The 23,079-nt window shown below is 71.3% G+C and overlaps 5 protein-coding genes across 5 annotated transcripts; 2 read left to right on the plus strand and 3 right to left on the minus strand.

The window, feature by feature from the left end:
- Positions 1 to 514: 514 nt before the first annotated feature.
- LIPE (lipase E, hormone sensitive type) lies at positions 515 to 6,182 on the minus strand. Its single transcript, XM_052779491.1, is given in 15 exon segments — positions 515 to 2,014; positions 2,258 to 2,532; positions 2,912 to 3,061; positions 3,304 to 3,451; positions 3,453 to 3,532; positions 3,733 to 3,889; positions 3,891 to 4,032; positions 4,461 to 4,504; positions 4,506 to 4,676; positions 4,862 to 4,903; positions 4,905 to 4,952; positions 4,954 to 5,000; positions 5,088 to 5,178; positions 5,598 to 5,936; positions 5,938 to 6,182. Coding segments are annotated over 15 exon segments (3,408 nt in total). The 5' UTR covers positions 6,112 to 6,182.
- Positions 6,183 to 8,009: 1,827 nt separating this feature from the next.
- On the minus strand, positions 8,010 to 8,732 carry LOC128138184 (uncharacterized). The gene is made up of 2 exons (XM_052779492.1): positions 8,438 to 8,732; positions 8,010 to 8,358 (listed from the first exon to the last, which is right to left on the minus strand). Exons 1-2 carry the CDS (start codon positions 8,524 to 8,526, stop codon positions 8,010 to 8,012), a joined length of 438 nt encoding a protein of 145 aa, XP_052635452.1. The 5' UTR covers positions 8,527 to 8,732.
- Positions 8,733 to 9,653: 921 nt separating this feature from the next.
- On the plus strand, positions 9,654 to 14,142 carry LOC128138185 (carcinoembryonic antigen-related cell adhesion molecule 2-like). Its single transcript, XM_052779494.1, has 8 exons — positions 9,654 to 9,910; positions 10,192 to 10,557; positions 12,701 to 13,094; positions 13,187 to 13,434; positions 13,570 to 13,669; positions 13,750 to 13,802; positions 13,896 to 13,927; positions 14,032 to 14,142. Exons 1-8 carry the CDS (start codon positions 9,856 to 9,858, stop codon positions 14,140 to 14,142), a joined length of 1,359 nt encoding a protein of 452 aa, XP_052635454.1. The 5' UTR covers positions 9,654 to 9,855.
- Positions 14,143 to 14,560: 418 nt separating this feature from the next.
- LOC128138186 (translation initiation factor IF-2-like) lies at positions 14,561 to 15,539 on the minus strand. The gene is made up of 2 exons (XM_052779495.1): positions 15,161 to 15,539; positions 14,561 to 14,966 (listed from the first exon to the last, which is right to left on the minus strand). Exons 1-2 carry the CDS (start codon positions 15,418 to 15,420, stop codon positions 14,561 to 14,563), a joined length of 666 nt encoding a protein of 221 aa, XP_052635455.1. The 5' UTR covers positions 15,421 to 15,539.
- Positions 15,540 to 16,157: 618 nt separating this feature from the next.
- BCL3 (BCL3 transcription coactivator) lies at positions 16,158 to 21,976 on the plus strand. Its single transcript, XM_052779519.1, has 9 exons — positions 16,158 to 16,676; positions 16,803 to 16,974; positions 18,245 to 18,353; positions 18,640 to 18,844; positions 19,275 to 19,363; positions 19,664 to 19,741; positions 20,025 to 20,192; positions 20,813 to 20,906; positions 21,354 to 21,976. The coding sequence occupies exons 1-9, from the start codon at positions 16,403 to 16,405 to the stop codon at positions 21,797 to 21,799; spliced, it is 1,635 nt and encodes a 544-aa protein (XP_052635479.1). The 5' UTR covers positions 16,158 to 16,402; the 3' UTR covers positions 21,800 to 21,976.
- Positions 21,977 to 23,079: the final 1,103 nt, after the last annotated feature.

Genomic DNA, 23,079 nt, shown 5'->3' on the forward strand with positions numbered 1-23,079 from the left:
TGGGGTGGGATTCTCCATTCCCAAGTGAATAGCTCCATTTTGGGGTGAATCTTCCCATTTCAGGGTATCTCTGCTGTCCTGGGGGTGCCTCACCCAGGTTATGGGGCAAATCCCCTCCATTCGGGGGCAGGAGGAGACCCCCCCCAGGCCAGCTGGCAGATGGCTGCCCAGTCCTCCACCGCACAGCCCTCGAGGGAACAGGGTGGAGGGTCAGCGGGGGCCCCCCAAAACACCTTGGGGTGCCCCCCAGGCCCCCCCTTTCCCCTGGGGACCCCAAACCCTCCTGCCCTGGGTTAGGGGGAGCAGCTGCAGCTGTGGGTGACCTTGGGGGGGGGGCAGCCCAGGCTCCCCCCCACCCCACTCCCACGGCAGCGACCACCGCTTGCCCTATGCCCTTTGCGTAGCACCTTCCCATGGGTCACCCCCCCCCCCCCCCATCGGCGCAGGCAGGCCTTGGTGGTATCAGAGGGTCTTTATTGCACCCGGGGGGCTGGGGGTGCCCCCCGCGGCGGGCTCAGGACCCCACCTCACGCCCTGCAGGGCCGCTGGGGCGGCGGGCAACTGGCTGGGCCCCACTGTGCCGCCGTCTGGGGGGGGGCCCGGGAGGGGCTGGGGCCATCTGGGGGGCTGGGGGTCCCCCCCTCTGCCAGGGCCCCGCAGCACGGGGGTGGCTGCACTGCTGAGGGGCATCGGGGGGGGGGCCCCAGCTTCGGGGGCTGACAGGGACCCCGTGTGGCAGGGCAGGGGGGCGGTGGTGCCATGGGTCAGGGGCAGCCCCGATGCCGTGGGTCAGGACAGCGCCGTCAGGGTGGGTCGATGCAGTGCTGATGGCGCTGTGGGTCGACGCAGTGCCGATGCCGTGGGTCAGGACAGCGCCGTCAGGGTGGGTCGACGCAGTGCCGATGCCGTGGGTCAGGGCGTTGCTGGCGCCGTGGGTCAGGACAGTGCCGTCAGTGTGGCTTGATGCAGCGCCAATGCCATGGGTCAGGGCGGTGCTGGTGCCGTGGGTCAGGACGGCGCCGTCAGTGTGGCTTGATGCAGTGCCAATGCCGTGGGTCAGGGCGGTGCTGGTGCTGTGGGTTAATCCAGCCCTAGTGCCGTGGGTTGGAGCAGTGCCATTGCCGTGGGTTGAGGTGGCCCCAATGCCACGGGTCGAGCCGGTGCTGGTGCCGTGGGTCAGAGCAGTGCCATCGTTGTGGGTCGCTGCAGTTGTAGAGCCGTGGGTCGGGGTGGTGCCATCGCTGTGGGTCAGCGTGCCCCCAACGCCGGGGTTGGCTGCAGCCATTGAGCCGTGGGGTCGGCGCAGCTCCAAGGCCCCCCACGTCTGCCACGCTGTGGGTTGCTGCAGCCAGGGACCCAAGGCTCGCTGTGGCCCCCATGCCGTGGGTCGCCAAACTCTCCCGGTGGCCCCCCAGCAGCAGCGACCCGCGGCGGGGACCTTCTTGTGGGGCCAGGCTGTCCCGCCGTGCCCCTGGCAGCAGCGACCCACGGCGAGGGCTGTCCTGTGGGGCCAGGCTGTCCCGGCGGGGGGCCCAGCAGCACAGACCCACGGCGGAGACCATCCTGTGGGGCCAGGCTGTCCCGGCGGGGGACCCAGCAGCAGCGACCCACGGCGGGGGCTGTCCTGCGGGGCCAGGCTGTCCCGGCGGGGGCCCAGCAGCAGCGACCCACGGCGGGGGCTGTCCTGTGGGGCCAGGCTGTCCCTACGGGGGGCCCAGCAGCAGCGACCCACGGCGGAGACCGTCCTGTGGGGCCAGGCTGTCCCTGCGGGGGCCCAGCAGCAGCGACCCGCGGCGGGCGCCGTCCGGGGGGGGCACCGGGGGGGCTGCAGGATGTCGCGGATGAGGCGGGTGCAGATGGCGGTGGCCTGGCGGGTCTCGGGACTCAGGGGTCCCAGGCTGAGGAAGCCGTGGGGCAGGTCGGGCACCACCCGCAGCGTCACCGGCCGCCCCAGCGCCCGCAGCCGCCGGGCCAGCGCCACCGAGTCGTCCAGCATCGGGTCCAGCGCGCAGGCCTGGGGGTGGGGGGGGTCAGGGGGTCAGGGGGAGGTGGGGTGGGGGGCACAAGGGGTCGGGGGCGGGGGGGCCACGGGGATGCAGGTTGTCGGTGGGGACGTGGGCGCGTGGAGCGTGGGGGGGGGGGCGTGGGACATCGGTGGGGACGCGGGGGTGTCTGTGGAGACACGTCAGGGATGGGGGGGGGGGTGTCTGTGTCCCCTCCCACCCCGGGGCAGCTGTGGGGGTCTCAGGGGACTCACCACCAGGTGGACGGGGGGCAGCCCCCCCAGCATGCCATCAGGAGCCAGCAGCGGGGACATGTAGGGGTTCCTGGCCAGGGGAGCGGGGGGCAGGTCGAAGCGGGCGGGGGGCCCCCGGCTGCGCAGGGGCTGAAACTCGTCTGGGTACTCCAGTGAGTCCCCCCCGTCCTCGGGGGTCCCCTCGCTGTCGTGGGGAGCCCCTGGGGGGCAGCTGCTGGGGGACTCCTCCTCCTGCGGTGCCCCCGCCGCTTCCGAGATGCTTTTGCGTGCCGGGTCTGCAGGGTGGGGGGGTGTGAGGACCCCAAATCCTCTCCTGCTGGGGTCCCCAACACTGCCCCCCCCAGTGTCCCAACCCGCCCCCTCATGTCCCCCAAATCCCCTCCCCGTGTTCCTCAAAACTCCTGGTGCCCCACCCCCCTGTGTCCCCAACCCTCCCCCGTATCCCCCAATGCTCCCCAGGACCCCAAATGCCCCCCCATGTCCCCAACACCCCCCCCCCCCACATCCCCAACACCCTCCCCCGCATCCCCCCCCCACCCCCCACGTCCCCAATACCCCCCGTGCCCCCAAATCCCCCCCCTCCCCCCCGTGCCCCCCAAGCTCTCTAAACCCCCTGGTGCGGGGCAGGCTTTGCCCCCCACTCCCCTGCTGTACCAGGGTGGGTGGGGGCCCCACGGAAAAGCCCCCCCAGCCAAGCAGCCGCCCCCCGTCGCAGGTCGCGGAGCAGCAGGGCTGTGTCCCGGCGCAGCAGTCGCGTGGGGCTGAGGGTCTCCAGGGTGGGGGGCTCTGCCTCCCCCTCCGTGCCTGGGGGGGCAGAGGGTCCCCAACCCGCCCCAGCAGCCCCGCTGGGGTGGGGGGGTGGGGGGCAGGGGCAGCGCACCCAAGGGCTGCCCCAGTCCCCGCCGTGTCCCACGACCCCCCCCCATGCCACCCTGTGTCCCCATCGTCCCCCAGCCCCTCGCGTCCCCCGGCCCCCGTCTCCCCCAGACGCCCGCGTCCCAGCCCCAAACGCCCGTGTGTGTCCCCCCCACGCCCCCCCCCCCCACCTGCATAGGCGCTGAGGCACTTGCAGAGGACGCCGAGGGGCAGGAGCGGGTCCAGCAACGTCAGCAGGCGGGAAGGGGACGCGGCCGCCTGCACCAGGGTGACGGGGTAGGCCGCCATGATGCCGTCGGGCGCTTGTACCCCCACGGCGGGCCGCCCGCATCGACACCGTCAGGCAGAGGTTGCCGCCCGCGCTGTCGCCCGCCAAGCACACGCGCTGCGCCGTCGAGCCTGCGACGGGGGGACGGACGGACGGGGGGGTCACGCCGACAGCGACGCCGGAGGCGTCAGCCGGTGCGGCGGGGCTGACGCCGACGATGGCGGCACGGCTGCGGAGCGAGCAGCCGCAGGGCTACGGGGGGGCTCCCCGCATCCTGCTCCCCCAGTCCACCCCTCCCCACGCCCCCCCCAGCAGCCCCCCGGGGTCTGACCCAGCAGGCGGCAGTTGCGCAGGGCCCAGCAGTAGGCGTAGAAGCATTCCTCCAAGGCGCGGGGAAAGGGGGCTTCGGGGGCCAGGGCGTAGTCGACGGAGAGGATGGGGGCCCCCAATTCGCGGGCCCACCCCCGCAGGTAGGGCTCATGGGAGCGGGGAGGTCTGCGCCACAAAGCCCCCCCCGTGGAAATGCACCAGCAAGGCGGGGGTGAGGGCGGTAGGGGGGGCCCCCGCCACCACCGCAGTGGCGCCCCGCGGACCCTCGGCGCGCGTCAGGGCGCTCAGCGCCGCGCTGTCCCTGGGGGGGGGGGGGGAGGGGCAGGAGCGGGGTGAGCCCCACTGCAGGGGACCCCAGCGCCTGCCCCACACCCCTATGGCAGGGACCCCCAGCGTGCCCCCCAGCAGACAGCCCCTGCCCCACACCCTCCCACCCCGGCAGGAGCCCCCAGTTTGCCGCCCAGTGTGCCCCCCCCCCCTGCAGACAGCCCCTGCCCCGCACCCCCATGGCAGGGACCCCCAGCTTGCCCTCCCACATCAGGGACCCCCGCAGTGTGTCCCCCCCCAGCAGGGACACCCCACTGTGCCCCCCCATAGCGGGTTAACCCCGTGCCCACCCAGCAGACAGCCCTTCCCAGCAGGTTCTCCACCCCACACACCCCGCAGCGGCTTCCCCCATGCACCCCCCATTGCGTGCCCCCCCCCAGCAGCCCCCCCCAGCCCCTCACCTGCCCCTCCCGCAGCTGGTAGGAGAGCAGCCGCATGTGGATGGGGGCCGGGGCCGGTGTGGGCCACGGGGGGAGCGATGGTGACGGTGACCGAGGGGTCGGCAGCCAGCGGCAGCTCCAGGGGCTCGGGGGGCACCGTCAGCGCCCGGCACACCCCCACCTGTGTGGCCGTCATGCTGGCCACCGACTGCGGGGGGGGGGGGGGGGGTGTCAGGGGCTCAGGTCCCCGCAGGCCCCCCGGCAGAGAGCCCCCGGAGCAGGGACCCCCATAGGAGACGGCCCTTTCCCTCTGCCACCATAGTGGGACCCCCCATGTCCCCCAGCAGACTGCTACGCCCCTGGGGGGGGGCTCAGGGGGTCCCAGGGAGGGGTCCTTGGGGCCCCCCGCTCACCGCCAGCAGCTCGGCTCTCAGTCAGGTTCCAGAAGCTCTTCCAGAAATGCACGTTCCAGGTTCTGCGTCAGGCGCTCGAACTCATCCCCCCGCAGTTCGGGGGTCGATGGCAAACTTCCCGCTGGTGAAGAGGGACCCGGCAGCCACCCCTGGGGGGGGGACAGAGGGGTGACAGGGTGGGCTGGCACCCGGGACCACCCCCCCACCCCCAGCCCTCCAGCCCCCCCGGTGCTCACCCAGCCCCATGTCGTTGCGCTTGTAGTTCTCCCCAAAGGAGACGAGGCCGATGGCGATGGTCTGCAGGAAGGGGCGGATGGAGGGAGCGAACTGTGGGGATGGCACCGCCTGTCACCGCGTGCCCCCGTGGGACCCCACCTGTCCCCGCGCAGGCGGCCACGCTTCTGGTGGCCCCGTGTCCCGGCACGTCTGTAACCCCAGCCCTGCGCAAACACAAGCCCCCCAGGATCTGTCCTCACATCACCGTGTTCCCGTGTCCCGGCACGCCTGTGGCCCCAGGCACCGTGTGAGCGCAATGCCACGTCCCGGCACGTCCCTGCACGTCCCCCTGGCTCCGACGCACCGCATCCCCACATCCCTGTCCACCGCAAACCCAAGGCCCCCCGCGCAAGCTAGTCCCTGTGCCAGCCTGTCCCTTCGTCCCCACACAAAGCTGTCCCCGTGTCCCCGTGCCCCGCAGACCCAAACCCCCATGCAAAGCTCCCTCAGTGTCCCCGCGCCCCTGTCACCTGGAAGCCGAGGCAGCGGCCGTAGAAGCAGCCGTTGTGCATGGTGCTGTACTCACGCAGCACCAGCTCGCTCAGGCCGTCCTCCTCGGGCGGGAAGAGGCAGCCGGGGCGGTTGTGGGCCAGCAGCCGCTGGGCCAGGCAGAGGAGGGCACGCAGCTGGGCCAGCGCAGCGCAAGTAGGCCTCCAGTTCGGCTACGTTGTGCCCGGCGCGAAGAAGACGCTGCGGCGGTGGGCGGCCACGTAGCGGCTCTTATGGACGGCGTGGGCCAGGCAACAGCGCGCTGTCTGCACCAGGCTGCGGTAGCCGTTGCCCGGCGTGGCCTCGTCCAGGTCGAAGCGGTGGTAGAGGCGGGGCGAAGTGCCGCAGGGCCGGTTCCAGGCGCCGGCCATGCTCCCGCAGCGCGGCGAAGGCGGCGGCGAATCGACGGCCGCTCTCGGTGCCGCTCCGCTGGAAGAAGGAGGCGTTGTCCTCCGCCAGTGCCTGCAGCGACTGGAAGAGCGGCCGGGCGTCCATGCCTGCCGGGGGCGGGAGGGTCAGGGGGTGCCCGCACCCCCTTATGAACCGGCCCCTCTGCCCCCAGGAGGAGCAGGAGACCGGGGGGGCTGGCACAGGGGACCCCGGGAGGTGGCCGGGGCTGGGCCAGCCAGGGTCAGGCAGGGCGGGTGGGGCAAAGAAGGGCTGCGGGGCCAAGGCAGTGGGGCGAGGAAGGGTTATGGGGAACGAGGGTCACTTATAGGGCCAAGGGTGTGGGGCAGGGGGGACGAGGATCAGCTGCAGGGTGCCAGTGCCCCAGTAAAAACCACCGGCTCCACCCCAAGGAGGAGCAAAGGACGTGGGATTTGTGGGGACTGGTTCTGCACTGGTTCTCCCTGGGGGCCCCGGGGAGGTGTCTGGGGCTGGGCGGGCAAAGCAAGTGGGGCAGAGGGCATGAGGAAGGGCTACGGGGTGCCGTCACCCCTTTATAAAACAGCAACTCCTTCCCCGGGGGGGGAGCACGAGGCGGGGGGCCGGTGGTCGGGTCCCAAGGGGGTGTCTGGGGCAGGGGCCAGCCAGGGTTGAGCAAGGGAGTGGGGCAGGGAGGACAGGGACAGGACGGGGACACTGGGGCAGGGGGGACGGGGACGGGGGTGGCTGTGGGGATGGGGACGGGGACGTCCCCGTGTGGCCCCGGACTGGGGGCCAAGGGCATGGGACAAGCCCAGTTGGCCGTGGGGTGTCTGTGGGGCAACTGCGGGGCAGCAGTGGGGCACGGGGACGTGTCTGCGTTGAGCGTGGGGCAGCTGTGGGGCACAGGGAGGTGTCTGGGTGAGCGTGGGGTGGCTGTGGGGCAGCCGTGGGGTGGCTGTGGGGCACAGGGAGATGCCTGGGTGACTGTGGGGCGGCTGTGGGGCACAGAGATGTGTCTGGATGACTGTGGGGCTCTTGTGGGGCACGGGGAGGCGTCTGGGTGACTATGGGGGCAGCTGTGGGGCAGAGGACATTTCTGGGTGACTGTGGGCAGCCGTGGGGCACAGGGATGTGTCTTGGTGACCGTGGGGCAGCCGTGGGGCACAGATCGGTGTCTGGGTGACCGTGGGGCAGCCGTGGGGCACAGATCGGTGTCTGGGTGACTGTGGGGCAGCCGTGGGGTACAGATCGGTGTCTGGGTGACCGTGGGGTGACTGTGGGGCAGCCGTGGGGTACAGATCGGTGTCTGGGTGACTGTGGGGCAACCGTGGGGCACCAGGGACGTGTCTGGGTGACTGTGGAGCAGCCGTGGGGTACAGATCGGTGTCTGGGTGACCGTGGGGTGACCGTGGGGCAGCCGTGGGGTACAGATCGGTGTCTGGGTGACCGTGGGGTGCGCGGCCGACCCGGTCTTGTGACCCCCCGGGTCACAGCCCGCCGCCCCCCCCCCGCACCGTTTCGGGCCTGGCGCCGCCGCCCCCCCCGCGTTGGGGTGTTTCGCTCGCCGATTCTCCCACCACCCCCTTTTGGGGGTGTCCCCCCCCCCAATTTCGGGGTGCTCCCCCCCCCCCCGGACTGTCTCCCACCTGCGGTCCGCCGCCCCTCCCCGCCGCTTCCGGGCACGTGACCCGCGACGCCCAATCGCCGTCGGGCGCCGCGCGCGTCGCCCTGGCAACCGCCACCGCCCGCCCCCCCCGCCCCGCAGCCGCGCATGCGCGCCGACCCCGACCCCCGAGCGGGGTCGCGACCCCTGACCCGGCGCAACGGAGTCGGGCGTTTATGCTGAGACCTTTATTGGGGCGGGGGCGTGACCCCTGACCCCCCAGGGGTTGCAGGGTCAAGGAGGTCAGAGGGGTCCGGGGGGGGGGGGGTGTGTGTCACAGGGGGGGTCCAGAGGGGCTACAGGGGGTTGTGGAGGGTCGTAGGGGGGTCTTGGGGGCGGGGCGAGGGTGTCTAACAAGGGTTTACGGGGTGTGGGGGGGGCCCATGTCTTGAGGGGGGGGCCCATGTCTGGCCTGGGGGGGGTTCGGGGGTGGGTCGGGGGTTAAAGGGGTCGGGGGGAGGTTTAGGGGGTTCGGGGGGGCATTGCGGGGCAGACAGAGGGGATCTGCAGGGGTCGGGGGGGGCAAGGGGGTGTCCAAGGAGATCCTGGGGGGTCTGTGGAGGTCCAGGGGGTCCGGGGGGGGGTCCATGCACGTCCAGGAGGGTCCGGGGGTCCCTAGAGAGGCAGGGAGAGCCCCTTGGTGGGGGTGCGCAGGCAGCAGCGTGGGGTTCGCCGTCGCTCCTGGCGGCTCCTGGGGAAGCGAGAGGACCCTGGGGGGGGGGCAGAGGGGGTCAGAGGGGTCCCCCAAAACCACCGCCCCCCCCGCCCGCCCCCACCTCACTCCCTCACCCTTTCTCCTGCAGGCACACGACGACCGTCCAGGGCGGGCTGCTGGGCCACCGATGCCGCAAGCACCCCCAGACTTCGCGGGGGGGCATCGCCAGGGAGGGGCGATGCCGGCAGGCAGCCCCCACCCCTGGGAGTCTCTGGAGGGGCCGGGGGGCGGCGAGGACCCCCCGGGCAGCGCGGCAGCAGCAGCAGCAGCAGCAGCAGCAATGGACCCATTTTGCCCCTGGGGGGGGAGGCCCAGCCGCACCTTTATTCCCCCCTTGCCACCCGCGACCCCCCCGGCGTGGGGCGGCGCTTGCGGGAAGTACCTGGAGGGGTTTGGCAGGGCGCCCACCTGCCGCGCCCACGCTGGCGCCTGGTGCCCCCCAAAACGGGCACCTGCCCCCCCAAAGGGGCTGGGCCCCTCCCCAGGGGCTCCGCCCCCCCCCCCCCAGAAGACCCTGGGGCTTCATGGGGTTTGGGTTCACCCCAAAGCCCCCCCGGGGTTGGTGTGGCAGGGCCCCCCCCAGGACTGGGGGGGAGGCTGGGGTGTGCACTCTCCTTGGGATGGGTGGGAATGGGCTCACAGCGTCCGGGTGCGGTGGGATGGGGGGGTGGCTGCGGGACAGTGGCACTGGGACCCCCACACTGGCCCGGGACCCTCACTGGGACCCGAGACCCCTGTTCCTGCTCCAGGCCCCCCAGCTGATGGCGTCTCCTTCCCCACAGCTGCCCTCTGGGCTCCTGCCCCTGCCGTGGGGCTGGCCCCCCCTCGACCCCCGCTGCGGGGCCGCGATGTCAGCTGGGAGCGGGGGGACATCACCTTTATGCCGGAGCTGGGGTGACACCGTGCTTGTGGGGTGAGTGCCCCCCACCTGCCCCGTGTCCCCATGGCCAGCCCTGGCCCCACCTCCCCCCTGCTGTCCCTGTCCTCGCGTCTGTCCCCATCTCCCTGTGCCATCCCCGGACCCTCTGTGTTGTCCCCACGTCCATCCTCATCCCCATGTCTGTCCCCACGTCCCCCATGCTGTCACCATGCTTATCCACGTCCCCCTGTCCTCACGCCATCCCCACCTCCGTCCCCATCTTCCTTGCGGCCTTTCGGGGCACCCTCGTCACAGGCCCCGGCTTGGGGGGGCCGTTAGGGCACCCCGATGGCAGCTCCCGCGTGCCCGTCACCGGCTCCTGCTGCTTTCACCCCAACCCCCCCCGTCCCAGCAGTGCCCCCCAGGGGGGCTCCGTTCCCCGGGGAGGGGCTGCGGCTGTGCCGGGGCACCCCGGGCTCTCTGCCGCGGTGACGCTGGCGGGTCCTGGCACACGTGCCATGCCACCGTGGGGCTGGCGCGGGGAAGCCCGTCCCCCGGGGAGGGCTGGGCCGTCCCTTCCCTTTCGCCAGGCACAGCTGCGGGCGGAGGTCCCGGGCGTCCGGGTGAGCGGCCATGGGCCACCGAACACCGGGCCCCCAGCGGAGCCCCTGGAGCGCTGTCCTGGCAGGTGGGAGGTGGCGGGGTGCGACGGGGCCCCTCTGCCTTTGGGGCCCTCCTGGGCTCCCTCAGGGGTCCCCTCTGTCTCCCGGGGTCTCCCCTGGGGTCTGTCTTGGTTGCTTTCTGCCCCAGAGTCTCCTCGGGGTCCCTCGGGGGTTCCCTCCGGCCTGGGGCCCACACAGGGGTCTGTCTCGGCGGTCCCCTCCAGCCTCGGGGGTCCGTCCCTATCCTGCCATGAAAACCTGCCGGGGACGCATCCCCTGAGGTTGACGCTGCCTCCTCGCCCCGCAGCCGCCCTCCTGCTCTCCTGCCCACCGCCGGCTCGGGGCCAGGCCCCCCGCTTCACCATCCGCCAGGACCCCGAGGCCGCCCGGCTCGGGGGGGACGTCACCTTTGCGCTGGAGCTGTTGCCCAGCGGAGTCGTGTACTGCGCCTGGCACCGGGCACCCACCGCCAGCCTGGACTTCGAGATCTTCACCTACTTCAAGCAGCCGGAGCTGGGGCAGCAGAACGGGCCGGCGTACACTGAGCGGGAGACAGGTGCCGCCGACTGCTCCATGCGCATCAGCCGTCTGCGCCTGAATGACACCAGCGCCTACACCGTGGCTGTGCGGCACCCCACCATCACCACCGCCAGCATCAACCTGACCGTCTACGGTGAGTCCCTGCCGCCCGTAGCACTCCTGGACAGTCCGGGCCCTCTCCAGGGCGACCTGCCGTCTGTCCGTCCATCCGTCCTTCCTCTTGGCTGCTGCCCCGCCCCAGCGAGCACCGAACCCCCCGAGCGAAGGGCACGGCGAGGGTGGGGACCGTGACGTGCCTGGCGGCCTTTGGCCATGCTACACCCCTGCCTGCTGCGCCATTTCGGGGTGCTGGAGGCATCCCCGTCCCCATCCTCTCCCCGCTGCCGGCGGCACCCGGTGAATCATTAACCACTGGCCGGGCTTCCGCCTTCCTGCGCTGCCCTGGGCACTGGGGGTATGGGGGGTGCGGAGGCCACCTCGACCGGGCGGCTGTGTGTGTCCCCCTGGGGCGTCGTGCGTGGGGAAACCCCCGGGGTGGTGGGTGGGGACGTGGGGACAAAACCCCGCGGGGTTTCGGGTCAGGGACAAGCCCTGGGGTTTCCGTATGGGGGCGTGGGGACAAGCCCGTGTCCCCCTGCGGGTTTTGGGGACAGGGACTCGGGGACGGAACCCTCCCGCTTTGGGGTTTCAGGATGGGGGTGTGGGGACAACCCCACCCGCCAGGGGTTTCAGGACGGAGACAGGGTGACACTGAGAGGGGGGAGCAGCCGGACGCGGGGGGCACTCGGGACCCTCATCGCTGTCCCTGTCCCCGCGCGGGGCAGCACCAGCCCGATCCCGACCTGTCCGTCCCCGTTTCCCCCCCTGGTGTCCTCAGGCCCTGGTGACACCGTCTGTCCCCCGCGCAGTCCCGCTGACACAGCCGGTGGTGACGCCAGACAACGTGACGGTGACAGAGAACGACACCGTCACCCTGACCTGCCGCAGCCCCCCTGGTACCGAGACGGTGGCCTGGCTGCGCGACGGGGCAGTGGTGTCGGCCGGTGGCCGCCTGTCCCTGTCCCCAGACAACCGCACACTGACGGTACAGCCGGTGCAGCGGGGGTGACACCGGCGCCTACGCGTGCCAGGTCAGCAACGCCATCAGCACCAACCGCAGTGATAATGCCACCGTCACCGTTGTCTGTGAGTCCCCACGGCATCCCTGTCCCCTGCGCTGGCCCCGTGTCCATCCCCATGTCCCCTGCGCCGTCCCCATGTCCCCAGCACCGACCCCATGTTTGTCCCTACGTCCTCAGTGCCAACCCTGTGTCCATCCCCATGTCCCTTGCGCCATCCCCGCGTCTGTCCCCGTGTCCCGAGTGCCATCCTTGTGTCTGTCCCCACATCCCTAGTGCTGACGCCACCTTCATCCCCATGGCCCCAGCGTTGGCCCCGTCTCTGTCCCCATGTCCCCGAGCTGTCCCTCTGTCTGTCCCCATGTCCTCAGCACCGTTGTCAGCTCCATCCCTACGACCCCACGCTGTGCTTGTCCACATGTCCCCCATGCTGGCCCCAGCGGCCTGCTCATGTCTGTCCCCATGTCCCCATGCTGTCCCTGTGTCTGTCCAAACGTTCCTAGCAGCCTCCCCATGTCTGTCCCCACGTCCCCCCACGTCCCCATGCTGTCCCTCTGTCTGTCCACACATCCCCAGCAGCCTCCCCATGTCCGTCCCCACGTCCCCATGCTGTTCCTCTGTCTCCCAGCGCCGTCGTCGTCTCCATCTGCACGACCCTGTGCCACCCCTGCCCCCCATCAGTCCCTGCGTCGTCCCCCCGCCGTCCCCCGCGCCGTGCCTGACCCCTCTCCCCTGCAGACGGTCCTGACGCCGTCACCGTCACCCCGCCGGGGCCCCTTGATCTGCCGGCCGGGTCCCTCCTGACGCTGACCTGTACCGCCGCTGCCGTCCCGGCCCCTATCTTCACCTGGTTTTTTGGGGAGACCTGGCACCCTGGGGCCAGCTGGGTCCTCGACCGCCTGTCCGTGGCACATGCGGGGGGCTATGTCTGCCAGGCCCTGAACCCCCACAGCGGCCGCGGCCGGAACAGCTCCCGGCTCGAGCTGCGGGTCTGGGGTGAGTAGCCAGGGCTGCCGCCGCCGTCACTGTTCCCACTGATGCCACCGCCACCATCCCCGCCACTGCGCCGCGCAGCGAGAGGGGAGCCGTGGGGGAGTGGGTACAAGGGCCCTGCACGAGCTGGGACCCCCCTGACACCCCGTGCCCGTCTGCTTGCAGAATTGCTGACACAGCCAGCGGTGACGCCGGACAACGTGACGGTGACAGAGAACGACACCGTCAGCCTGACCTGCCGCAGCCCCCCTGGTACCGAGACGGTGGCCTGGCTGCGCGACGGGGCAGTGGTGTCGGCCGGCGGCCGCCTGTCCCTGTCCCTGGACAACCGCACGCTGACGGTGCGGCCGGTGCAGCGGGGTGACGCCGGCGCCTACACGTGCCAGGTCAGCAACGCCATCAGCACCAACCGCAGCGACGATGTCAACGTTACCATCCTCTGTGAGTCCCCACGGCATCCCTGTCCCCGCCGTCCACCACGCTGTCCCCATCCCTGCATCCCCTGTGCTGTCCCTGTCTCCGTCCCCATCCCCACGTGTCCCGTACTGTCCCTGTCCCGGCCCCTATGCCATCCCCATCCCCGTGCCCCCCGTCTCCCCCCCACCACCCCCACGACCCCTCACCCCTCCGCCCGCAGACGGCCCCCGACAGTGTCACCGTCACCCCACCGGGCCCCCTGCGGTTGCGGCTGGGCTCCCACCTGGACCTGCGCTGCGCCGCTGCCGCCGCCCCCCCGCCCCTCTTTGCCTGGGCCCGCGGCAACGCCAGCCTGGCCACCGGCAGCCACCTGCGCCTCGACTTTGGGGACCCCAGCCAGGCCGGCAAGTACCGCTGCCGGGCCACCAACCCCATCCTGGGCCGTGCCGCCGAGGCCGCCGTGCTGCTGCTGCAGGACGAGGGTGAGTGGGGCCCGGGGGCGATGGGAGCAGGGGCGGCCGTGCCACCTCACGCGGAGGATGCCCGATGAGGCGGGTGCCCCCGCTCCCTCGCTGCCGGGGCCCCCCCTTTTGGGGTGCCCCTCTGCCTCCCCGCAGGTCTCAGCAGCGGGGCCATCGCCGGCATCATCTTGGGGACGCTGCTGGGGCTGGGGCTGCTGGGGGCCGCCGGGTACCTGCTCTGGCGCCGCGTTGGCAGGTAACGGGATGGGACCCCCCTGGCCCCCTCAGTCCCCCCCGGGCCCCCCGGCCCCGCTCAGAGCTCCCCTCTGCCCCCAGGTCCTCCACTCCCATCTCCCTCAATGGAGCCAAACCCAGCGCCTCCTCCCGCGGTGAGTCCTCTGCCCCGCCACCATGTCTTGGGGTATCGTGGGGACCCCCAGGCCTTGGGGGGGGCTTATCTCACCCCCCTCTTTGCCCCACAGAGGCCCCGGCTGCGGATGGCACAGACAGCACGGTAAGTGGCTCTGGGTGGTAGCTGGGGGGCCCGGACACCTGGGTCCCCTCCCCGTTCCTGGCGGGGGGGGCTGTGGGGCCCAGACGCATGGTGGTGCCTTGCAGGAGGAGGTCAAGTACTCAACCCTGACCTTCAGCGCCCCGGGGGGGCCGGCACCCCACGGCCCGCCCCGGCTCGACGGTGGCACTGTCTACTCCGAGGTCAGACGGAAATAGGGGGGCCACCCCGGATGCCTGGGTCTCCATGGAGGGGGTCGGGGCCCCCCGGCTGGTCCCGGGGGTCTGGGGTTGCCCCATGCGGGGCTGGCTTTGTAATAAAGGAGGTGACGGGAGGAGAGACCCTCGCGCACACGTGTGATGCGCACGTTCTCTCGCACACGCATGTGACACTCAGGGTGCCACGTCCCACGTAAAATGTTTCTTCCTTGTGCCCATCCTAACCCTGCCTTAACCTACCTTAAACTGTCCTAACCCTGCCTTAACCCTGCTTTAACCCATCCTAACCCTACCTTAACCCTCTCTAACCCGGCCTAACCCTACCTTAACCCTCTCTAACCCAGCCTGAACCCTACTTAACCCAGCCTAACCCTAACCTTAACCCTAACCCAGCCCTCATCTCACTGTCCCCATCCCCTCACCCCAGCCCCCCGCCCATACCTTCCCCCGAAGGTCGGGCCCCCCCGCACCCCCCCGGGCAGAAGAAGACGAGGGGGGGGAGGCGGTGGCGTTTTAATCCCGGGGGGGGGTCAGGGGCACCCCGAAACCGGCCCCCCCCCAGTGCAGCGCCGGCTCGGGGGGCGGAGCCGGCTCGGGGGGGCGGGGGCCGCAGCGCCCGGGGCGGTGACTCCCCCGCTTCACAGCTCGGCGCCTCCGCCCCCGGGGGCACCCGCGGAGATGGGGGGTCCCCGGCGTCCGGGGGGGACCCAGGTCTCCGGGGGTGGACCCCGGCGACCGGGGGGGATGCAGGCGTCCGGGTGCCGCGATCACCCTCCCGGGAGGCCGCCGGTTTCCTCTCTCCCAGCTGGCCGCTCCTCGCATCCCTGCAAAGAGCCAAGGGGGAGCCTGGGGGGGGACCCCGGAGTCCGGGGGGGGACGACACCCAGCAGTTCGGGCGGGGGGGGGGGGGGGCAGAGCACCCACCCAGGTGGGCAGGAGCCCAGGTGTCCAGGGTAGGGGACCGGGGGTGACCCCGGCATCTGGGGAGGGGGGGACCCAGGCGTCCGGGCGGCCTTACCCTGGGCGTCGAGCGTGGGGCTGGACTCGCCGGTGGAGCATGGCGGCCACGAGGGCCCCGGCCAGCAGGACCCCGACCAGGGCCCCCGCCACCACCCAGGCCAGGAATGGGGGGGCCCCGGCCGGTCCCGAGGCCGGCGCCCCGGTGGGCGCGGGGGGTGCCGTCAGGCGTTGCGGAGGGCGAGGCCGGGGGGGGACCTGGTGCTGGGGGGGGCCAGTTATGGCGGGTGGCTGCAGGTCGCCTGCCCACGGGGGCCCCATGGCCGTGGGAGACACGCCCCGAGCCGCCGAACCTGTCGGGCCTGAGTCACGGGGGCGGCGGGGACCGGGGGCAGGCCCGGTCACGCGTGTGCACACGCGTGTGGGTGCTCGGGGCAGGCATGTGCGGGCATGTGCTTCACAGGGGGTGTTTGCTGGGGGCCCTGGCGGGGGGGGGGGGGCAGCAGCTGCCTGCCCGTGCACGAGCATGGGGGTGTGTGAGGGGCTCGGGGAGCTTTGCACGGCCCTGACCGCGCGACACCACTGGGACTTTCCGGGCTGTTTCTGGTACGTGGCCGGGGTGGAGCCGGGGGGGCCCTGGGGGGGTCAGCCCAGGACACACACAGGTGCACACGCGTGTGCAGGGCATACAGCAGTGGTGCGGTGCACAGGGGAACTATGAGGTGTATGTGGGACAGGCTTTGGCTGGTGCACGTCTGCAGGTGTGTGCATGCGCGGGGGCTGCCCTGGCCACGCGGGTCCCCCCCCTTTCTGGGTGGGGGCTGCAGGGATGCCCGGGTCCCCCCCACTTTGTTGGGGTGGGGGCTGCAGGACGCCCAGGTCCCCCCTTAATTGGGGTGGGGGCGGCGGGACGCCCGTGTCCCCCGCCCGCCCGCCAGGGGGCAGTGCAACACTCGGCCGCCTGGGACCCCTCCCAGGGGGCGGGGCCACTCGCGGGGAACCCCCCGCCCCCCCAGGGGTCCCCGGGGCGGGGGCGGAGCCAGGGCCGGGGCCGGGGCCGGGACGGGGTGGGGGGGGGGGCGGCCCCGGGGCCCCCCCCCGGCGGAGGCGGCCCCGAAAGTCCCGTCGCTGCCGGCGGGGAAGTCCCGGGGTCTCTTCCGCTCCGCAGCGGGATCTAGGCGTCCGGGAGGGGACCCAGACGTCCGGGGGGGACCCAGGCGTCCGGGAGGGGACCCAGGCTCCCGGGGGGGGGGGGACTCCGGCGCCCACCCCCCCCTCCCCAGCCTCCCCCAGCCCCCTCCCCATGGCGGACGAGCTACCCGTGGACCTGCGGACGCGACGCGGGGCCCCCCCCGGATCGGGACCCCCCGAAACGTCGCTGCCTCTGCGGAAGCGGCGCTCGGTGATGCGGGGGGAGATGGGGGGACCCCCCCCCGGGGCAAGGACCCCCCCCGGGGCAGGGACCCCCCCCCGGGGAAAGCGCCCCGCGGCGTCCCCCTCGCACCGCCCCCCACCGCCTGCGCCCCCCCCCGGCCTCGGCCTCGGCTTCCCCCCCCAGCCCTCCGCCTTCTTCTCAGGTGAGACCCCCCCCCCCCCCGGGCCTGCTCCCCCACCCCCCCGGGGTCCCTCGTGGGTGGGATGGGGCTGAGGGTCCCCCGGACGCCGGGGTGTCCCCCCCCCCCCCGCTGACACCCGCCGCGCAGGGCTGCGGGGGGAGCTGCCGCTGCCGTTGCTGGGGGGGGCCGGAGCGGGGTTGGCGGCCCCCCCGGGGGTCCTGGCCCTCCCCCCCGCCCCCCTGGCCCTGCTGGGACCCCCCGAGACCCAACTGGCCGCCGACATCGCCGCCGCCACCGGGCAGGACGAGGACGGTGACACGTGAGTCGAGGACCCCCCCCCCCCCCCCACGATGGGGGTCCCCCCAATAGGGCTCCCCCCAGGAGGGCCCTCCCGATCGAGCCCCGCAATGGGAAGCCCAGAATGAGCCTTCCCCTGGGGACCCCCCTAATGCCCCCCCTTAATGGGCCCCTCCCCCTCCGGTGGGGACCCCCGCGTTAGGACCCCCCCGCCACCATGGGGACTCCTCGGTTAGGACACCCCCCTGGTGGGACCCCCCGCCCAAAGTGGGGAGCCCTCCAATGACTCCCCGTGGGGCCCCCCCTCGGGGACCCCTCGCTGACACCCCCCCCTCCCCCCCGCGGGGAATCCCCGGCCCCGCCGGGCTGCCCCGGCCCCGCCCCGCCGCCGCTTGACGTCACCGCCCCGGCCACGCCCCTTTACTGGAAGCGCGGGGGGGAGGGGCCGCTTCCTCCTCCCCCTCCCCCACCCAGGTGCCTGCGACCTCCCCCCGAACGCGTCCCCTCGTGTCCTCAAACCGATCGTGTCCCCCCCCGGTGACCCCCCCCGTGTCCCCCCACACCCGCCCGTCCCCCCGAGTCCCCCCACGCCCCTCCCCATGTCCCCCCCCGTGCCCACTCGTGTCCCCCAGGGCGCTGCACATCGCTGTGGCCCCTTGTCCCCCCGTGTCCCCCCGTGACCCCCGTGTCCCCTCGTGTCCCCTCGTGTCCCCTCATGTCCCCTCATGTCCCCCAGGGCATTGCACATCACCGTGGCCCCTTGTCCCCCCACGTCCCCCCATGTCTCCCTGTGATCCCGTGTCCTCTGTGTCCTCCCGTGTCCGCCCATGACCCTGTGTCCCCCAGGGTGCTGCACATCACCGTGGCCCCTTGTCCCCCCATGTCCCCCCCGTGACCCCTGTGTTCCCCCATGTCTCCCCATGGCTCCACGTCCTCTCATGTCCCCCCTGCACATCGCCGTGGCCCCTTGTGTCCCCCAGGGTGCTGGACATCGCCGTATCCCCGTGTCCCCATGTCCCCCCATGTCCCCCTGTGACCCCGTGTTCCCTCGTGTCCCCCAGGCCACTGCAGATCGCTGTGGCCCCCATGTCCCCCCCACGTCCCCGTGTCCCCTCGTGTCCCCCAGGGTGCTGCACGTCGCCACGGCCCCGTGTCCCCCCACGTCCCTCTGTGTCCCCCCATGTCCCCGTGTCCCTTCGTGTCCCCCAGGGTGCCGCACGTCGCCGTGGCCCCGTGGCCCCCCACGTCCCTCTGTGTCCCCCCGTGACTCCGTGTCCCCTCGTGTCCCCCAGGGCGCTGCACATCGCTGTGGCTCAGGGGGCCCTGGGGGCCGCCCGACGCCTGGTGGGGCTGTTCCTGCAGGGGGGTCGGGAGCTGGACGTCTACAACCGCCTGCGGCAGGTGGGACGGGGGGGGACGACACAGGGGGATGTGGGGGGCGGGGGGGGTGTGGGGGGGACGGGGGGGATGCGGGGGGCGGGCAGGGCGTGCGGGGACGTGGGGGCTGGAGGGACACAGGGATGTGGGGACATGGGGGTGTGGGGGGACATATGGGAGGAGCTGGATGCTGTGCACCCTCGCCCGTCCCCGGTGCCTGCCAGAAGCCGGCGTGCCCGGCCACGCCTTGGGCACGCCTGGGCACGACCCGGCCACGCCTTCCCGGGCACGCCCTGACCCGCCTGCTCAGACCCCGCTGCACCTGGCGGTGATCACGGGGCAACCGGGGCTGGTGCGGCTGCTGGTGGCCCACGGGGCCTCGCCGATGGCACTGGACCGACTGGGGCGCACGGCCGCCCACCTGGCCTGCGAGAGCCGCAGCCCCCGTTGCCTGCGCGAGCTGCTGCGCCCCGGCCCCCGGGGGGGCCCCGACCTGCAGGCTCGCAACTACGAGGGTAAGCACCCCGAAACAGGGTGTGTGTATGGGGGGAGGCAGCGGGCTGGGGTCCCCGCGCTGCCGGCAAGTGGCTACAAGGGGCGGCACCCCGAAATGGGGGCGGTGGGAATGGGGGGATGGGGAACGCAGGAGTGGGGGTGCGTGGAAATGTATACGGGCACCGAAACGGGGGCGCTGATGGGGAGCAACGAAAGGGGGAGGGCAACGGGTGGGCACAGAAGGGGGGGGGCAGTGAGGGAGCACAGAAAAGCGGGGTGCGAGAGTTGGCACAGAAAGGGGGGGGGGTGATGGGTGGCACAGAAAGGGGGGTGCACCGCCACAGGGGCCAACGGGGCTGTCAAAACTAGCTGTGCTGCCCCAAACCTGCATGGGACTGGCGAGGGCTCGGGGGGGACCGGCCCCCCCCGTGAGCCCCCTGGTCCCCCCAGGTCTGACCCCCCTGCACGTGGCCGTCAGCTCGGGCGCCCGCGAGAGCGTCCTGCTGCTGCTGGAGCACGGGGCCGACGTCGACGCAGTGGTAGGGCTCGGGGGGCCTGGGGGGGGTGTGGGGGGGGGCTCAGGGATCCTGGAGGGCTTGGAGGGCCCCGGGAGGGGGCACTCACGGGCTGGAGGGGTCTGAGCTGCATTGGGGTGGGGAGGTTGGAGGAGTCTGGGGGACTTCAGGGGGCTGGGGGGGGGCCCGGGGGAGGCGGGGCCCAGAGGGGAACTGGGGCAGTCCAGGGGTCCCAGGGCAGGGGAGGGTGGTGGGGGGTGTCGGGGGGGGGGGGGGTTGGCATCCCCTCACTCCCCCCCCATCGCCCGCCCCGGGCTTGCCCAGGACATCAAGAGCGGCCGCTCGCCGCTGCTGCATGCGGTGGAGAGCAACAGCCTGGAGATGGCCGAGTTGCTCATCCAGGTGAGCTTTGGGGGGGCTGGGGGGCAGTTTGGGGGGCTGGGGGGGCTTTGGGGCATTTGGCATGCTTTCGGGATGTGGGTCAGTTTGGGGGGCTCTGGGGGAGCTTGGAATTTGGGGGCTTCAGAGGGCATTGGGGCTGGGGGGGGCTATGAGAAATTGGGGGGCCTTGGGGATGCAGCGGGGGGCTATGAGAAATCAGGGGGCCTGGGGGTTGGGGAATGCAGGCGGGGGGCCACGGGGGGGGGGGGCCAGGGGTCCCGGGGCTGATCTGGGGTGCTGGCAGCGGGGCGCCAGCGTCAACGCCCAGTCGTACGCGGGGTGCACGGCGCTGCACGCGGCGGCGGGACGGGGGCTCCTGGGGGTCCTGCGGCTGCTCCTGCGCAGCGGTGCCGACTGCGCCCTCAAGAACTACCACAACGACACCCCCCTGGCCGTGGCCAGCAGCCGGCAGGTAGGGGGGGGTCTCCTGCGGGGGGACGGTGGGGGGGGTGGGGTGCAATGGAGGTATTGGGGTGCAGGAGTGGGGTGCAATGGTGGGGTTGGGGTGCAGGAGTGGGGTGCAATGGGGGTAATGGGGTGCAAGCGTGGGGTGTAATGGAGGTATTGGGATGCAATGGAGGTATTGGGGTGCAGGCATGGAGTGCAATGGGTGTAATGGAGGTATTGGGGTGCAATGGAGGTACTGAGGTGCAGGAGTGGGGTGCAATGGAGGTACTGGGGTGTAATAAAGGTATTGGGGTGCAATGGAGGTACTGAGGTGCAGGAGTGGGGTGCAATGGGGGTAATGGGGTGCAATGGGGGTAATGGGGTGCAATGGAGATACTGGGGTGGAATGGGGGTAATGGGGTGCAGGCGTGGGGTGTAATGGAGGTACTGGGGTGCAGGGGGGTGAGCCGCTCAGCTTGGGGTGCAGTGGAAGGGTTTGGGGAGATATGGGGGGACACGGCAGGGAGTGCTGGGGAGGGCCTGCGGGTGCACTAGGGGGACTGGCGGGATGGCACAGGTTGTTTTGGGGTGCATGGGGGTATTGGCGGGGGGGCCTCCCCCGTGCTGACTCCAGCTTCTCCCCAGGTCATTGACATCCTCCGGGGAAAGGCCTCACGGCCCCCCCCAGCCCCCTCCAGCCCCCCCCCACCCCCTGACGGCCCCCCCCAGGCACCCAACGGTGAGGGGGACACCTTTGCGAGGTTGGGGGTTCCAGGGATTTGGGGGGGCGGGTGTCAAGGGGTGCTTCTAGGGTTTTGGGTGTTTTCTCCAGGGCGAGGGCGAGGGGGGTCTCAAGGTTAGGGGAAGGTCCCTGGGGGTCTTGAGTGGTGGTGGGAATTTTTTGGGGGAGCCTGGGGAGGGTTTGGGGGGGACACGACACGTCTGGGGGGTCCTAGAGGGTCTTGGGGGTTACTGGGGGGTCCCTGGGGGGTCCTGGAGGTCCCACGGCAGGTCCCAGGATTTGGGGGGGTCTCTCGGTGGCTCGGGGGGCATTGAGGGTCTTGGGGGTGACTGAGGGGTCCCATGGGGGGTCCTTGGGGGGGTCAGGGGTGTCCCCTGGCAATGAAGGTCCTGGGGGGGTCGGGGGTCCTCCCTGACCACCCTGCTGTTCCCTCCCCCCCCCCAGGACGCGCCTCCCCCGCGTCCCCCCCAGCCTCCCTCAGCCCTCCCCAGACCCCGACTGCAGCCAATCAGAGGGTGGATTCTGCTGAGCCGACCAATGGGGTGCAAGGGCCAGGGCCCCACCTGGGGGTGAAGCACGAAGGCGGTGCTGGGCAGCCAATGGGATGCACCATTGGCCCTGCCCTCGCCCTGCCATTGGCCGATGCCCACCTGGACCCTGCCTGCCTCTACCCACTGGCGTCGCCTGGCCAGGAGGCCACAGCCAATCCCCTCGTGCCACGGCCCTTGCACCGCCCACTTGTCTCCCTGGGTCTGCAGGCCAATCAGGGCCCACTGCAGGCAGCCCAGATGGACCAATCACAGATGCTGGCCGAGGCGGGCAAACACCCTGCTGTGCCCCCTCGGCTCCGCCCCCGGGAGGGGCGGGGCCAGGTGGGAGGGGGCAGGTGACCCCGCCCAGGCCCCTCCCCCAGCATCCAGGAGGACACGTGACTTCACGCGGAAAAGGGACCCCGGCATCCGGGAGGGACCCCCGTCCCCATCCACGAGCATTAACCCTCCCCCCCCCCCCGGCGGGGGAGGGGCTAGTCCTGTAATGAGGCGAATTAAAGCGATTTTGGCTACAAACCCTGCTGGGGAGGGGACTACGGCGGGAGGGGCGGGGCTAAGGTGGGGGCGGGGCTAAGGCGGGAGTCCTCCAGCAGTCGCGCTCTATGGGCCGTCGGTCCTCCCGGTGCCGGAAGTGCCCGTCAGTCCTCCAGCAGTCGCGCTCTATGGGCCGTCGGTCCTCCCGGTGCCGGAAGTGCCCGTCAGTCCTCCAGCAGTCGCGCTCTATGGGCCGTCAGTCCTCCAGCAGTCGCACTCCGTTCCTCATCCCCTGAGGATTTCTGTATGTTGCTGGAACACCCCCTTGAATTTTGTGTTGTGTCCCAGAGCCGCCTTCTGTCTCTCATGCTCTTAGTACCGTGCTGCTCCCTTCACCATGCCTTTCGTGGCCCTCCTTGTGCTCCACAGCCCCCTTTTGGGTCTGTAGCACACTTTGCAACCTTCTTGCTCCCCGAGAACCTTTCCTTATTTCATCTCCAGAACGCTCACGTTGTGCTCTATGCTAGCTGGGATACCTCGGTTCACTCCCTGGCTCCCTGAGGACATCTATAGTCTGTTTAAATCTCCTCTGGACTTCATTGTGTGTCCTACAGCCTTCTTTGGTCTGTCCCCCTCTGAACCCCTCCCCTACTGTCACAATGCCTCCCGAGGTGTTAGAGGTTCCCCCCAGCACACCTTTAGCTCTGTAGGCCCCCTTTGGACTAGTATTGTTCCAATCTCACCTCTTCTAAGATCTCCACTCCCCAAAGTGGTCTTTTCCTTCCCTACGCTATCTAGGATGCCTACTGAGACCTTCCTTGTGCTCCACAGCATTCTGGTATCACTTTACCTCCCTTTTGATCTCTCTCATCCCTCCGAGCCTTTCACGACTGCTGTGCTCCCAGTCACCATACCTCCCGAGACCTTCTTTGTGTCCTGCAGCTCTCTCTTTGCTCTGTAGCAGACTTTGATTCTCTCTTGTTTCCTCAGAACCCCGCCTCAGGCTTACTTTGTGCCTCAGAGCACTCTTATCTTCCTCTCTCTCATCCAGGGTGCCTCTCCAGCCCCCGAGGACATCTGTACTCTGTTCAAATCCCCTCTAGACTTCCTCCTTGTGTCCCCTAGCCTTCTTTGGTCCCTCTAGT

The sequence above is a fragment of the Harpia harpyja genome, unplaced genomic scaffold (genome assembly GCF_026419915.1).
Source record: "Harpia harpyja isolate bHarHar1 unplaced genomic scaffold, bHarHar1 primary haplotype URTXT_28telo, whole genome shotgun sequence".
Taxonomy (NCBI): Eukaryota; Metazoa; Chordata; class Aves; order Accipitriformes; family Accipitridae; genus Harpia; species Harpia harpyja.